Raw genomic sequence first — 17,581 nt, forward strand, 5'->3', positions numbered from 1 at the left:
GCCGGGATGAGGGTAGTTGCTTCAACGGTCGACTATTTAAAAGTAAAATCAAAACAATGGCGAACGAGAGACGAGTGCGAGGCGGACGTTGTACCTGAAGTCGTTGAGAGGATAGACTGGCTTGCCCCCTCCTTCCCCGTTTTGGTTGTAGCTTAAGGCTCTCTCAGGCGTTTTTTTTGGATTTGGAAAACCCGATTAAAAAAAACTCAGACCAAAAAATTTAAGGTGAATGTCATGAAAGGCACGAGTCTGGCATCTGATTTTGTTTTTTCTGCACCGTTATTTCAAGCTTGATCAAGCAAGGAGGCTTTGTGAGAGACGAATGAAACTTCTATCGAACTCTGGAAATGTCTCTCCTTACAGCTCGGGGGAAAATCTAGGATACGAAGCTGGGTTAAAGAACGGTGAATCTAAACACAAGGATTTTGATACCGAAAAAACTCAACCAGGAAAACAAGTTCTCTCATTTTCTATCATTATGGAGTCAGATCACTGCAGAAAATATTTTTCAGAACATCTGCAAAAACATGAACAAAAGTCTCTCCTTGGGTAATAATAATAATTATTATTAATATGAAAATTAATATTAAACTGCTTTTAAGAATAAAAAATTTAAAAAGGATGCATCACTTATATAATATACCCTATTTAAAATATTCATAATTTAAATGTGCCGTTCCTATATGCCTGGATTTATGGTACCAGGGAACTATATGCATATACACTTGGAATTTCTTAGTGGCAAAATTGCACTACAGCGGCCTCATGTAATTTCGTTGTTTTTTTTTGGTGGAGAATGTAGCACTTGACGCGTAGATTACGAAACTATTTTTTCGGCCGCAAATCGTATTTAAATTAATTAACTTAATTTTAAAAATTTAGTAATTTTAGGGAATTACCGTATTTTTGAATTTTTTGTGGCGGAGAATGTAGCACTTGACGCGTAGATTACGAAACTAATTTTTTTGGGCCGCAAATGATAATTAATTACCCTAATTTTTAAAATTTAGTAATTTTAGGGAATTACCGTGTTTTTGTATTTTTTTTGTGGGGGAGAATGTAGCACTTGACGCGTAGATTACTAAACCAATTTTTTTGCGGCCGCAAATGATAACTTTTTTAATCAACTTAACTTTTAAAAAAGGCGTCTTTTTAGGAGTTAAGTAACGTTTTTCTAAAAAATATTTTCGTCGTGTATCCGTCGACACCACTTTTTTGACACGCCCCAGCCCCTTTCCGACGAAGATAATTACTTCCAAAACACGTAAAAGACGTTACTAAACTCTCCGTATTGGCGCTGGGGGCGCGCAGCGCCTCCCCAACCCCATACTAAAAAAAGCCATGGGCCATCTATAACGCGACCTAGAGGACAGTACCAAGCCTTACGCATCAAGTATATACTTTTAATCCCAACCAGAAAAAAGGTAGCCCAAAAATAGAAAACGCCTAGAAAATGAACAAAAACTGTAATAGATTTGATAAAGTACGGGAATATCACTTTGTGGCCCAAAAATCCAAACACCGAGTAAATGAACAAAAACTGTAATTGATGTTATAAAAAAAGGGAATATCACGTGGAATTCATTAGGACACCGAAACTGTGGTGTCGGCGAACACACGACGGAAATAAGTACAACGAAACACGTGAAAATGACCAAAAATTAGAAATTTAAAATTAAATTAAACAATTAAATACTCATTTGCGGCCAAAATAAAAAAATACCCTCGGCATCTACGTGACAAGGTCTATCAGGCGCAACCAAAATTAATATAAAATTCAATGAAAATGATAAATTTTTAAAATTTAGTTAAACAATTAAATAATCATTTGCGGCCAAAGTAAAAAATACCCTCGTCATCTACGTGACAAGGTCTATCAGGCGCAACCAAAATTAATATAAAATTCGATGAGGCCGCTGTAGTGCACTTCACCCTTATTGGGTAATAAATAAATCAAAATTTAATGTTTATTCTCATTTAGATTTTGGGAAATGGTTCAAGAAATGAAAATGGCAGATAAGGTAAAAAGTTACTTAGAACATACATTTCGAAATTTTACTTTAAATAGATATCTAAGAGAACTGTAGTTGCCCTGATGATTTTTCATAAAGGGGCATGGTTTGTTTATGCTGTGAAATTATGTGAATTTATGTGCATTACTAGAACAGTTTTGTCAACTTAATATGTGAAGGAATCTATGATGTATAAAAAAATATTTGTGGTAAGTTTATTTACCAATTGAGTGTAGCCCATTTTTTCCTGCAACAAAGCCCCACCCGTATCTACAGGTGCATTGGCAGCATAGGGGCAATGATCGAGCCTTAAGGGTTTGACACCCATTAATTAAAGGAATTGAAATGTTGATAGCTGACTTGGGCCTAGCTGTTTATTATTGTTGTTATTATCAGGGTTGTTCAAAACTCAGATCTTGTAGAGAATGTTCGTCTGCTATTTACTCCCAAGATCGCTCTGATCAAAATTTGATGTTCCATTCTCGTGGTCGGATCTGCTCCCATCAAGTTTCGCATGTTCCATTTCCTTGCTCTCAGGTGCTACGAGATTGCCCAAAACTGATCTGCCAATTTCTAAGGATCGAGATCGTAGCAAAATTTTGTGTGTTACTTTTTGATTTTTTTGGCAAAATGGCAGACAAAGACAGGGAAAATTCAAATTACTAGCAGACGAAAAAAAAACAAAGCGCGGGATATTTTAATGGGTTTTATTCTAGTCCATTGGGGTGAAATCTCACGTCAGAGACATTCATACTGTGCCACTGCTTATTTCCCACACTGGTTGCGAGGATGGTTTTGGAATCTATTGTTATTTAATCATCATTAATTACTAATTAATATTAATTATTAGTAATTAATAATTAATTACTAATCATTAATAATTACTAACATTTAAAAAACCATTTTCATAATGCATTGTGTATTTTTGGGCAAAATTGAACTACAGCGGCCTCATGTAATTTTGCTTTTTTTTTGGTGGATAATGTAGCACTTGACGCGTAGATTACGAAACTATTTTTTTGGGCCGCAAATGATTATTTTTTTAATTAACTTAATTTTAAAAAAGTATTAATTTTAGGGGATTACCGTTTTTGTTTTTTTTTGGCGGAGAATTTCGCGCTTGACGCGTAGATTACGAAGTTATTTTTTTGGGCCGCAAATGATTATTTTTTTAATTAACTTAATTTTAAAGTAGTCATTTTATGGGATTAGTAACGTTTTTCTAAAAAATAGTTCCGTCGTGTATCCGTCGACACCACTTTTTTGACGCGCCCCAGCCCCATTCCTGGCATTGACGGTGGGCCGTCTGTAATCGTACCTAGTGGCATCGTAATTAGTGTAATCGTATCAACTTAAATAGTAACAAAAATGAGAACAGGTTTGCTTCCAAAACACGTAAAAGACGTTACTAAATTCCCCGTATTGGCGCCTGACGCACTTTGAGATTCCCCGTATTGGCGCCTGACGCACTTTGAGATTCCCCGTATTGGCGCCTGACGGCGCCGCGCACTCACTTCGCTCAAGCGCTGGGAGCATGCGGCGCCTCCCAACCCCATACTAAAAAAAGCGATGGGCCATCTATAACGCGACCTAGAGGACAGTACCAAGCCTTAGGCATCAAGTATATACTTTTAATATCAACCAGAAAAAAGCGTTTGTGGCCCAAAAATACAAAACACCTAGAAAATGAACAAAACCTGTAATTGATTATGTAAAGTACAGGAATATCACTTTGTGGCCCAAAAACACAAAACACCTAGAAAATGAACAAAAACTGTAATTGATTTTATTAAGTACGGGAATATCAGGTTGAAATTATTAGGACACCGAAACTGTGGTGTCGGCGAACACACGACGGAAATAAGTACAACGAAACACGTGAAAATGCCCAAAAATGATAAATTTTTAAAATTAAAAAATTTAAATAATCATTTGCGGCCAAAATAAAAAATACCCTCGGCATCTACGTGACAAGGTCTATCAGGCGCAACCAAAATTAATATAAAATTCAATGAAAATGATAAATTTTTAAAATTAAAAAAATTAAATAATCATTTGCGGCCAAATTAAAAAATACCCTCGTCATCTACGTGACAAGGTCTATCAGGTGCAACCAAAATTAATATAAAATTCAATGAGGCCGCTGTAGTTCACTTCACCCTATTTGGGTTATGAGCTGCAAAAACCTTTTACATTTTACGTTTAGAAAAACCAATTTTCAAAATGCATTTTGAGTTATGGATAAATAATTTCACATTTTGATCAACCCTGATTTTTTTTACTACTATAGCTTATAGCTGCCATGACATAGTTTAATTCCCAGATTGATCTCTCCGGCACACAAACCTGACCAACGTTAAATCAAACTCTTGGAAACATTATTCCATGTCATAGATCACAAGTCCCCCATTTCTGTCTTAATAATATTAATAATCATCTAGGTCAGGTTTGCTATGGAACCCTAAACGATCCACCTAATTCTGGCGGAACCCCAACTCCTTTTTTTAAAGACTCTTGACACAAACAAAGATGGCCGCGCTGCGAATTCTCGGAACCCCTGTGACCCTTCCATGGAACACCTTTTGGGAACCGCGGATCTAGGTTAATACCCAAGTCATCTAGTGACTTTTAATGCCTTTGAACTCTACAAGGAAGATAGGTCACACCTATGTGCAACCAGTGGCAGATCTAGGTGGTAGGCTAGGTAAGCTACAGCCTACTTGTAATTTTGTAGTTCCTTAAATTTTATACTGGTATGGTTTTTTTACAATTTGAATCCCATTTCCCATAGTCTATTTAAAAAATATTATGGATCTGCCACTGCGGGCAATCTGCTAATTCTTCTTCAACTCAAACTGGAATCCTTTAAGTCTAGGGCTTCTATAAATTTGGTTATTTGACCTGCTAGTCATAGTTGTTTTTTTTTTCAGTTTAACAAACACAAACTTGCTAATGAGATTATACAAATCTATGTAAACATTCCAAATCCATTGGTCAAGTCCAAACCAATTTTGAAAGGAATGGAAGCTTATTTGATGGCTAATAAGGTGAGTTCAATTTGAGAAAATGAATTTCAAGTAGTATTGTATGTTACAAGCACCAAATATGATTTTATTTGAAAATAAAGAAGTTTAAACATTACCGAACTTTTATAGGAAATAAAATGTAGCATTTTTACCATAAGCAAGGCAGTGCGCTAAGTGTGTCATTGTCATGCTTCGCAATTTTTTTTTCTAGGGACCCGAAGCATTTTATCAAGCACAGGATGCAATCTACAAAGAATTGGAGGAAAGATTTTACCCAACTTTTATTGTTAGCTCTATGTATCATAAAATGCTGATCAAGGCAGAAAAACTTGGATTGAATTTCGCTTCTGGTAAGATCTGCTTATTCTCGGGTAGTTCTTAACTCAGCAAGCTTCTATTGGCACCCAAGTTAATAAGTCCTCCTCCCAATAAAACACTCTTCGTTATGCCACCATATCAGTTCATCAGCCCAAAAATTTTACATCCTCACCTTACAAAATTTACAGCATCAATATATTTGTGAGTGTTGATAATTTATGCCCAATTTTCTAGTTCCGCCACTAAAATTTTCATTTGGTGTTTTATTTATTTTTATTGAGGGTTTGTACAATGTCTAATCCTTAGAAGAATTATGTAAAACTGTTCCAGCTATTGAAAACTATAATTTTTATTAAATTTTTATAGGTTCTACAGGAATTGATGAAATAGACTCTGCTGAAAATCGATTCAGTCGTAATTCGCTTGGTGATGAGGAGTCTCCAATAATTGCCAGTATGAACATGTCTAGTCATCCATCGTTAGCTGTTAGCTTGCTTCGACAAACAGAAGAAAAACTTGCTGATAAAAAACAAGCTTTACAAACCTTCTCCAGTTCAAATACAGATTCAAAAGTTAGTCAAAATGGCTTTCTAAATTATGTAGTTGTTTGTGGGGTTTTTAAATTTACTTTGCTTCATTTATGTTTTGCATCTGCTTGCAAGGTTAATATACAGAGTCATGTGCAAAAAAACTCAATAAGCAGGTGTTATTTTCTATTTTATTTTAACTAAAGTGAGATAATTATCATTAATATGCGAATGGAAGCATTTTTGAACAGAATGTTTGGCATGGGAGTAGAAAAATGGCTGGAAAGTAAATAGCCCTGCCTGTTGAGAGCTGCAAGAACTTGGAGAAACTAGCGGTTTCATTGATTTTCGGTTTATCATCAGAAACCCACCTGTTATAATACGAAAGGTGAAAAATAGAGTGAGTGCATGGGTACATAATGCTACCGAATCCATGTCAATAGTTCGCGGTAAATAGTTCGCACGTCAATAGATCACGGTCAATAGTTTGCGCGCCATTAGTTCGCATTAACAAATAGTTCGTTTGGAAAAAAGTTCGCCTGGTCAATAGTTCGTATACTAAAATAATTCGTATACTAAAATAATTCGTTTATGTTGTAACCGATGTTCAGTCAAGGGAAAACCGAATCGGCTTCGATCGAAATAAAATTACCTTATATCAATAAATAAAGTCTTAATTTGGGGCCGAAAAGAATTACAAGTGAAACTAGCTTATCTTAAACTATCAACGGATGCTTATTTCATAGTCAAAAGCAGTGACAAAATAACAATTAACATTACCAGAGAGGAGAGAGCCATTTTAATGGCTGGTGAGATCAGGCTTGTGATAACTAGTGGCCGGGATAACTACCACGGCAAAAAAATAAACCTTACAGAAAAGGAACAGTGCTGCCATGGAACATCTGGCGAGCTACTCCGGCGGCTGCCGACTGACCGTTGAGTCAAGAAGCCAAAAAAATATACGCCCCCTTGCCGGCTCGGACTAGAGCTTATATAGAGTAGCCCCCCTGGGTGTTAAGGCGGTTCTCGCCTCTCTGGCGCCATCTCTCTGGAGTGGTGATAACTAAAATAATAAATAATACTGTAGGAATAGGAGTGTCAGGCTGTCCTAGTGGCAAAAGCCACTATGCAAGGGTTAGTTAGGTCTCATACATTAGGGCATCCGTTGCAATGTCATTGAAAAAGTTATAGTAAATAAACGAGATTAGGAAATTGATAAAAAATGACTGAAAATTTCCGGTTCGTACCCTAAAATAAATTCGTTTATTTGATTTAAACAATTATAGTAAAATAGAGAGACAACATGCCGTTAGATTTCTTATCAAGTGAACGAGGAAATAAACTGCTTAAGTTGGAAGGGCATATATTCATGAAAGAAAAAGCATGTTCGGACGGTAAAGTGATCTGGAAGTGCACATTTTACAAAAGAACAAAGTGCTTGTCTAGAGTTCATACGTATGATGATCAGCTGAAGAAATATTCAGACACTCAAAATCACGCTGCAGATATTGCTAAAGTGATTGCGCGGGAAGCTGTTCAGAAAATGAAAACCAAGGCTTTAACCGTTAGAGATTCGACTCAAAGAATAGTTGCTGATTCCGTTGCCGGAATGTCGCACCTCCCTTGTTTACCCAACTTCATAGAAGCTTAAAAACCGAACAAAGCCTAAACGACGTTAAAATCGAACAGTATTTAGCTGGACAACAACCTAATTTAGGAAGAAAAAAGTACCGTGATCTTAGTCAAAGAATTGCTTTAATTGTTGGAGATTACGAAAATCGCGACATACTCGACTATCTTAGAGGCATTGCTCATAATTTCAAACTCTAATTGTAATTTTCTTTTTAATGAAATAAACGTTTTTTTTAGTATACGAACTACTGACCAGGCGAACTATTTTCCAAACGAACTATTAGTTGGCGAGCTATTTGTTAATGCGAACTAATGGCGCGCGAGCTATTGACCGCAATCTATTGATGTGCGAACTATTGACGTGCTACCAATGCTACCCGCTCATGCCTTTTGTGCTCTCTCTCGAGATAGCATCATTCAGTAAGTCTTTAGCAGTGAAAAGTATTAGAACTGAGACCCTTTTTGGTTATTATGTCACTTTTTTTTGCTTTTAAATTTTTAGAGCTTTTGTTTGTTTTTGTTGAAATATCATATTAGGCCTAACTACTGTTTAATAATGTAGAGATTTAGTGATGATATTTTTTTGGTTACTTGCGCGCTTTTCAGTTAAAAAGTTTTAATCATTCAAGTTTTTTTAATAAAGCCTTAATATTAATAGCCTTTCAAATTAGGCTAAACAGTCATTATAAGGTGGTTGAAAGTACATTCAATTTTTGTTCATTTACTTATCATTTTGCACTGTGTTAAATTCATTGTAAATTCAATTTCAGATGGGAGGTTTGTTGAAGGGTGAAATCAAAGAACTGCAAGCAGTTGTTGATGAGCTACATTGTTACATTGATAGGACAAATATATGGGCAAATTTTTTGGGCCTATGGAGAGCTGCAATTGTTGAAATCAAAGTAAGACATTCAAAATCCTTTACACTTTCCTCAAGATGATATCCGAAAGCTAAAGCAGAAAGCCAAATTAAGATTACACAGCATTTAAAATTCATTTTGCTTGTGAAATTACCTCTGCAAAAATGGTAGATAAAAGGTTATAACAAAAACAGGTAAGACCAGGAAACTATGTATGTAGACCCTTAGAATGTCTAACGATCCGTTGCTATTATTGTATAACGTAAATGTTCAATTAGTTTGGTACCTTTTTTATGTTACCATATGTTAATGAAATGTTGTGTAGTAGATAAGGGGAAAATATTAAGTTTCATTTGGCAAAATTTCATTCAAAGTGTTGGGAATGAAAACATCTTTCTGGAGACCTTCAGTTGCTGAAAATAATATTTTCAATCGACTAACTTTGAAAATTTTGTTTTTAGTATTATAAAAAAGTAAAAACTTATTTGAGGTAATTGAATAGCAAAGTAGCTAGATATTTATATACTTGTTCCGCAAGGAAATCACGTGACGTCTCCCTGTTTCTCTTTTTTAATTTGAACTTAAAAGGACTCGTGCTCAGAGTTTCAGGTCCACTATTATTTTCATTGTTCCTTCCGTCAGTCTTCTTACCAATTTGAGTTATATTGTTTTGACTTAGGTTAGTTAAAGAGTTAAATTTAATTATAACGATGCCCAGGCACATCGACAATGACTATATAGACGGGGTCGATTTCATTGTAAGTAAAGATTTCTATTATTAAACTTCCTTGTTCATTGTTTTACTTTGGTCCGTTAATTACGATAAGCCTAAGTGGGAATAGTATTTCGAACCATATATGTATCCGTAGGTCCCTGTTATTCGATTATTACAAATTAAGAATAGGGGCCAGTTACAATAGATCTAAGTCGTCAACATTTCCTATTCAAATGGGGCTGGAGAGATTCTTTCGTTTATATTGACTTAATTCAGATACATAAACTAGTATTTTACATGTATATACATAAATTTTTTATGTTACCATATTTATACATTTCTACGTTGTTGCTTGGGCATTTAACATTAACATAATGATAATCAAAGAATCTTACTATTTTTTTCCTACTTAGGCACGTGAGAATGAAAGGCCAATTGATGTTATACTATTCGTGAAACAGGAACGTTCCAGTCCTTCAGATCTTTCCACAGAAAATTGGAATATTACGAGAACAATTGGCGATTTCCATTTGCTACAACAAAAGCTTTTAATTGTAAATATTACTCTACAATCTCCATGTGATTTAAAGTAGTTCATAGGGAGGTTTGGATTCATTATACAGGGTGTTTCAAAAGATTATGCAAAAATTTTAATGAGTTGTAGGGGGTGAGTTGAGAAGTATGCCTGTTTTTTCCCATTTTCCTACAATGAGTTAAAAGAGCGCCAGAGAGCTTCAAAGTGTAGCCTACTAGCCCCTGGAAGTAGGCTGCAACAAGCACAAAACCAACTGAACATTACGGGCAACCCGTGGTTGACCTACTTCTTTCCTGTTCTGTAAAACGAACAATACATTTGTAACAAAGTGCAGAGAAGTTCCAGTAAAAAATTAAGTAACGTACCTAGAATGTGCCAGTTTCACGTAATTGACGATGGACATTGGTAAAAGTCCATGAAACGGGGATGAGCCGGTTCTGGTACCTTTGTTGTTATATTGTAAATGTTGTTAGATTGGTGTGTATATAACAATGTAGGCGTTGCTGGCAACTATGTATTAGAGCAGACCTCCAGTAGATGTTCAACTGAACAGTAATGCCCCAGTTGCTCGCTCGTTAATAACTTGAAACTTTAATTAACTTCAACTAATAAATTATTTATTACTTTGCATTAAGTCAGTAGTTATTATTCCACCGATTTACAACATTTACAATATGGTAGCAGAGCGTGGTTGACGAGGCCCAGAGTATCATTTCAAGTTCCAAGGTCAAGGTCATCATCCAATATGGCGACAGGCGGATCGATGATGTATGGAGGACAATGTATTAGTAAGCTGAATTCAACGAATTATAAGTCATGGAAATTTGAAATAGAAATGCTGTTAAGACAGCAGGGCTATTGGGGAATTGTCACTGGGACTGAACAGGCACCTGTGTCCACTGCCACTACACCAGCAGCTCAAGCTGCCATAGACAGATTTAATGAAAGGGACTCGAAGGCCTTTGCTTGTATTGCTTCGAATATAGCAATAGAACTAAGAAGTCTTATAGTGGAAGCGACAACTACGGTAGAAGTATGGGTAGCGCTAGCAAGTGTTTTTGAACCCAAGTCTCGTGCAAGGATAGCGGCATTGAGAAAGCAGTTTTTTAGTACTACTTATGATTCAGGGGAAGGCATGGCAGAGTTTATTGGCCGTTTATACACAGTAAGGAATGAATTAGAAAATGCTGGGAAAAATGTCAGTGATGAAGAGGTTTCTTATCAGTTAATAGGGTCCCTACCCGAATCATATAACGCACTTTCCCAACAAATCTATCAGTATGGAGATTCTGATTTTAAGCCTGAAATAATTAAGAATGCGCTGTTGGCAGAATATGGCAGGCAGGGAGCACACCCTGGAAGTACGTCTAATGCATTAGTAGTGAAGCATAAAAATGAAAATACAAAGTGCTTTAAATTGAAATGCTTTAATTGTGGAAGGTATGGACATTGCATAGCAGACTATAAATTTAGGTGTATGGATGAAGCAGGATGGAGAAGCATATTTGAAAAGTCAAAATTAACCGGTTATTTTCCTCAGGGGAATATCAGAGAGAATGGTTTCACACCTATGAACCTTGTGAAATGACTGATGTTTCTGTGGGCGAAGGGCAAACCAAACCAAAGCCGAGGGCCGAGGGTCATTATGGCTCGAGGTTCATTGTGAAGGGAAAATCAATTATATCAATTTAAAAAATGCCATTTATACACCGGGAATGCGCAAAAATTTGTTATCAGGAAGGTGTATGGATGGAGAGGCATATTTGAAAAGTCAAAATTAACCGGTTATTTGCCTCAGGGGAATATCACTTTTGAAGCAGTATTAAAGGACAAATTTTATTCACTTGAAACCAAGGTACTCGTTATTGGTCCTCCAGACGATGAAATGGAAGCGTTTTCTTCTGACAATGGTAAACCAATTCAAGAAATTATACTTTGGCACTTACGCCTAGGACACGTCAACGAAACTGATTTGAAATATATGGCAAATCACAGCATGTTGCGGGGGGACATTGGAGTCGTGTATCCCATGTAAGGTAGCAAAAAGTACGAAACAGCCGCATCGAAGCCTGAATGAAATTCGAAGCAATCATATCCTAGAGCTGGTTCATGCGGATGTTTGGGGACCATCACCGGTTGGTTCTTTAGGAGGAGCTAAATATTATCTCACTTTTGTAGATGATTTTAGTCGATACATCAAGATATACATCATGCAGAGAAAAAACGAGTTTTTCTCCTGTTTTGAAGAATATAAAGCTCTCGTAGAGAAACAAACAGGAAGCAAAATTAAGGCCATACGGACAGATAACGGGATGGAGTTCTGTGCAAGTATATAGAGCAATATTGTCAGCAGGAGGGCATAAGACACGAGAAGACCAACCCATATTCGCCTCCTATGAACGGAGTGGCTGAACGTATTAACTGGACGCTCATGGACATGGTAAGGGCAATCTTGGAAGATTCCAAGTTACCACCCAGAACTTGTTGTATCGTCTGCGTATATAAAGAATCGTCTAAAGCACTGCAACGGATGCCCTAATGTATAAAACCTAACTTACCCTAGGCATAGTGGCTTTTGCCACTAGGACAGCCTGACACTCCTATTCCTACAGTATTATTTATTATTTTAGTTATCACCACTCCAGAGAGATGGCGCCACAGAGGCGAGAACCGCCTTAACACCCAGGGGGGCTACTCTATATAAGCTCTAGTCCGAGCCGGCAAGGGGGCGTATATTTTTTTGGCGTCTTGACTCAACGATCAGTTGGCAGTCCGCCGGAGTAGCTCGCCAGATTTTCCATGGCAGCACTGTTCCTTTTCTGTAAGGTTTTTTTGCCGTGGTAGTTATCCCTGCCACTAGTTATCACAAGCCTGATCTCAACAGCAATTAAAATGGCTCTCTCCTCTCTGGTAATGTTAATTGTTAATTTGGTCACTGATTTTTGACTATGTAATAAGCATCCGTTGATGGTTTAAGATAAGCTAGTTTCACTTTGTAATTCTTTTCGGCCCCCAAATAAAGACTTTATTTATTGATGACTTAGGCCTAAGGTGGTGCCTTGGGTATTAGCTTAGCTGATGAAATAAGGTAATTTTATTTCGATCGAAGCCGATTTGGTTTTCCCTTGACTGAAGATCGGATACAGCACACTTGACTGGGAGATGATACGCCATTGAGTCGTTGGTTTGATCATAAGCCAAGCGCGAGGCGTCTGAGGCGGCTGGGATGTTAAGCATTTGTACATATACCCAAAGAGAAGAGAAGAGATAAGTTTCAACAGAGGGCAAATCAAGGTATCCTGGTTGGATATGCCTTTCACACGAAAGGATATAGAGTTTGGTTTCCCGACTCTAACGAAGTCCGTGAAAGTAAACATGTCACATTCAATGAAGCTCGAATAGGTATGGATCAGTTGATGGTACAAGATAGAAAAGAAATATATCAATGGCCGTTACTCGACTTTGATGATAGAGAAGTAGAACAAATACAAGCAAACAACCCAGAGGACGATAGCCAACAAGAACAGAGTAATCAAGAACAACCAAAAACACCAGAACAAACTATTCCAACCAATCGATTGCCTGAAGGCTGGAGTCGTGAAGTGGTAACCCGTCAAACGGGAGCTTCAAAGGGGGAGGTAGATGTATACTACAGGAACCCGGAGGATAAATGTTTGCGGTCAACAAAGGAAGTGAAGACGTATCTTCAGGATCGACATTTAGACCTTGATATAACGTTATTCGATATCTCGAGAAAGACTCTTGCATCCTTATTAACTGGCTGTAATCCTGAACCATTACCGACCATTGATGAGCATTTGGAAGCGTTCAGTGCTAAAGTGAAGATACCCCAAAGCTACCAAGAAGCCCTGAGATCACCGGACAAGGATAAATGGAAAACAGCAATGGAAGCTGAAATGCACACTTTGGAGGATCGCAATGTCATGGATACTGTGCCAAAGCCGGTGAATACCAAAATAGTAGGATGCCGTTGGGTATATGCTGTCAAAAAGGACAACAAAGATAAAATAATACGCTATAGAGCCAGGCTGCTGGCCCAAGGCTGCAATCAGACCATGGGGCAAGATTATGATAAATCATTTTCACCAGTCGTGAACTTTACATTGATCCGCTTCTTCATTGCAATGTTCGTCATACACTTTGGCTGGGCTCATTCACTCATTGATGTCAAGAACGCATATCTATATGGGGAATTAGTTAGAGAAGTGTTTATGAAACAAATCCCAGGTTTCGAGACACATGATCCAGCAAGATATTGCCTCAAATTGAACAAGGCGTTATATGGCTTACCATCGAGTGGTCGATAATGGTTTGCCAAATTGGATCGCACATTCGTGGACCTCGGCTATGAGAAGGTACAGGGTACTAATTGCCTTTATAGTATACCCGGACAAGCACTCATACTAGTCTATGTCCAAGGGGGGCGCATTCAATATACGGGTTTTGAACGATTTTCCGAAACGGCTTGGAGAGAGAGAGACAGTGACGTCATACGTGGGCGACTCACATTTTTCGGGTAGCTTCTTTTTGCAAAAAGATGTCCGTCAGAAGCCCAAAATTCGAGTAGCGGGTATAATTCTAGGTTACTCGAGAAAAATAAATCTATTAAACGACTGGTATAGTTGCCTTTTACCGTGCTTTAAAAATCTTTTTAAGATTTGTGTACAATGTTACGTGGTTTTGGTTTAAGGCAACCTTATATTCATTTATTATTTTAATTTAAACAAACCATGATTATACATCAATTAACTATTTCTTAATTTGAAAAGCTTGGAAATTTAGATTAAAATCTCATAGGAAATACTCAAGCTTAGTTGCTAAATAGTATTTGTAATAAGCTTATCACATAATTAGAAAACTAATTCTAATATTTTATTTTATTTTGGCATTTAGTATTATGACATTTTAATTGGCACAGACTCAGATTCGCACAATACCAAAGTCATTTCATCAATTAAAACACTTAATTTTAATTAATTTTTACAGTATGTGAAAATAAAAATGACTCGCTGAGAAAGCTTTTAAAAACTAACATATTTCAATATCACAGTCATTTTATCAATTAAATCCAATATAACTTTTAGATTCATTTTTACAGTACGTGAAAATAAAATGTTTTTCGCGAAGAAAGCTATTGAGTGGTAACATTTCATTTCAATACCACAGTCATTTTATCAATTAAAACAAGTTTACTTTTAACATTTTTTACAGTACATGACAATAAAATGACTTGCTGAGAAAGCTTTTAAAAACAAACATATTTCAATATCACAGTCATTTTATCGATTAAATAATATTGCACTTTAATATATAATGCACTTTTCAATTATTTATGTCCGATCTAAAAATAATGAGAGCTTTAGAGGTTCATATCATTTCATTACCAACCAATAAGAAAATAAATTTAATTCTAGTTCATAATGTTATTACGTATTATGTTGTTAATTTGAGCATTTTTTTAGCTCTGGTTCTATTTTTTTCTTGCTCCTCCTGTTGATGTTGTTGATTTAAGTAATTCATTCGTACGATTGTTCTAATTTTAACATATGAATGGACGATGTCAGATGGATATTTACATGGAACATTGCGGATAATTTTTTCAACAACACTTTTCACTATTCCTTGTTCATTGGAGAGTCGGTTATTCGCCATTTCGATAGCATGAGCCTCGATGAAAATAGACTCATACTCTTTTACTTCATTTAAAAATGTTGTTGAAGGTTTCACGAGATTTTTCAAAGTTAATTGAGAGACCCACGATGGTACATTATAGTTATGCTCATTCGCAATTATACTGCTACATTTTAGATCTAAATCCGGATATTTGTCCAAATACTTTCTTGCTGCCCATCCTGCTAAATATTCGATTCCTCCTTCTTCAAATTCTGAAAATATCTTTGATGTTTGAGGTGAAATGGGTTTTGAAATTTTCTTTGGCGGAGATGCGTATGGATTTTTGGCTTCTGAACTATTTCCAATTGGTTCAATAACATTTTTCTCCCACTCAGAATTGATATCGTTTAAATCGTTTTCTTCAAATGCATTCTTAAAAATGTCTGCGGTGAAATATTCATCTGGTGCTTGGGAAATGGTATTTGAATTTGTTTGGACCACGCCAGGGTTTTTTCCCAAAATTATCATCCTAACCCTGTACAAAGCATTTAAGGGTGTAGGATGATCATCCAGACCTCCACGTGATCTCAACTGTGAAAAAAAATTTTCCAAACAGTCTTGGTTAAGTCGATGGGTTAATAAATATTTTATGTTATATTTGTTTCGTAAAGAATAATACAAGCTTTGCAATGATTGTATTGAAATTATTAAGCCTTTCTGAAACATTTGAAGACAATGCTGGGATTTTCCCACACACCTCATCGAAGTAACCATTTTCAACATTTTATCTAAGGCATTTGATTGTTTTTGGGCATAAATTCCAAAACCACATTTCAAATCTTTCTTATCAAATTTCTTATAACTATTAAAGATGTCGAACCAACTATCAACAATTTTAATAAATTTGGCAAGTTCTAAATAATGAGGGAGTTTTTTCTCTATACCTAATCTACTAATTGCTGTGGCTGTTGTCTGAGACAGTAGCTCCGCTGCAGTCCGAACATTTTGCCTCTCAGTTTTTACACATTCTACGTGCTGTTTGGTTAATTTTGGGCAAGATTGTAATTCATTAAAATCCAATTTCAGTAGAGCCTTTACTGGTTCTATACCAATTGTTGTGCCATTTGTCAATTTAAATCCGGTATCAATTAACCAATTCCGGATCAATTTGAGAAGGTGTGGTGCATCGGCAAAAAAATAAATTAATTCTTCAGGCTCAGCTGGGTTAAAAAACCAGGTCTTATGAACTGATATCCCAAGGGAATTCCATAAACTCATATTGCCTCCACCCATGTCGTTCACACAAGCTACAACTTTAAATCCGGCTTTGTGAAGCTCTGATACAATTTTAATTAATATTTCTTTCGTCATTTTTTGGTCGAATCCCAAGTATATGGGTTGCTTCCACGGTGAAAAGAGGCTTCGAGCCATAACCACTTGCAGTTGATTAAATCTTCCTAATATTTGATCGTGTTTAGTGTCGTATTCTAAAATGCTACGCACTTTCACTTCATCAAAGGTCAAAACTAAAAGTTTTTCTACCTCTGGCAAGCTTTTCGCCCTTCCTGACATTAGATTAATTATGTCACTGAGAATTCCGTGAGTTAGGTCTAATTTTGCTGCGTATCTTTTTAGTGTGGCTAAATGTGGTAAGGGAATTCCTCTTTTCTCTCTCATGTAAATGTAAGCTCTTTTGCTGAGATAACGGAGACTAAAAGCATTAGCTAAATCCTCATTTGACCACTGAACCTTCTTCTTTCCTGTTAACATCTTGATTTGGCTTTGCGAAAAAACATTTTGCAAAGTCGACTGCCTTTCATTGTACAGTTTTTGATATTTAAATTTTTCTTGCCCAAGTCTTTTAACATTTTTTTGTAACTTAGTGCTGGAAACTTTCTCTATGGCTATGTTTGTTGTCAAAATCTTATTTTTCTTCTTAGATTTTAAAAACTTTTTCTTTAAATTACTGTAGGAATTGGCGTATTTCTTGCAGCGATTGGTCATTTTCTCATGGGATTCTTTGTACTTCATTGCTATTTGTTTCCATATTTCAGCTTGCCCATTATTTTCCAATATTACATTGCTTGGTTTAGGACAATATTTTGAGTTTTGTTTATAAGAAAATCTAGTGTCTGAGATTGAATCGTTGGTGGTCAAGTTCTGAGTAGGTGAAAAACTATTATCTGAGATTGAATCGTTGGTGGTCAAGTTCTGAGTAGGTGAAAAACTATTATCTGAGATTGAATCGTTGGTGGTCAAGTTCTGAGTAGGTGAAAAACTATTATCTGAGATTGAATCGCTGGTGGTCAAGTTCTGAGTAGG

The 17,581-nt window shown here is 36.3% G+C and overlaps 1 protein-coding gene across 3 annotated transcripts in view; it reads left to right on the forward strand.

Annotated features, from left to right (window-relative positions):
- snz (sorting nexin snazarus) overlaps positions 1 to 17,581 on the forward strand; it is a 55,416-nt gene that overhangs the window by 22,264 nt on the left and 15,571 nt on the right. For all 3 annotated transcript variants that reach the window (XM_090165640.1, XM_090165639.1, XM_090165641.1), the window contains exons 8-14: positions 290 to 549; positions 1,982 to 2,021; positions 4,943 to 5,059; positions 5,250 to 5,388; positions 5,723 to 5,928; positions 8,286 to 8,417; positions 9,504 to 9,644. In XM_090165640.1, coding sequence (XP_090021766.1) covers positions 290 to 549; positions 1,982 to 2,021; positions 4,943 to 5,059; positions 5,250 to 5,388; positions 5,723 to 5,928; positions 8,286 to 8,417; positions 9,504 to 9,644 — 1,035 coding nt within the window. The remainder of the gene's footprint in view (positions 1 to 289; positions 550 to 1,981; positions 2,022 to 4,942; positions 5,060 to 5,249; positions 5,389 to 5,722; positions 5,929 to 8,285; positions 8,418 to 9,503; positions 9,645 to 17,581) is intronic.

Source organism: Leiobunum rupestre, chromosome 2 (assembly GCF_980474605.1).
Source record: "Leiobunum rupestre chromosome 2, qqLeiRupe1.1.hap1, whole genome shotgun sequence".
In the NCBI taxonomy this organism is placed as follows: domain Eukaryota; kingdom Metazoa; phylum Arthropoda; class Arachnida; order Opiliones; family Sclerosomatidae; genus Leiobunum; species Leiobunum rupestre.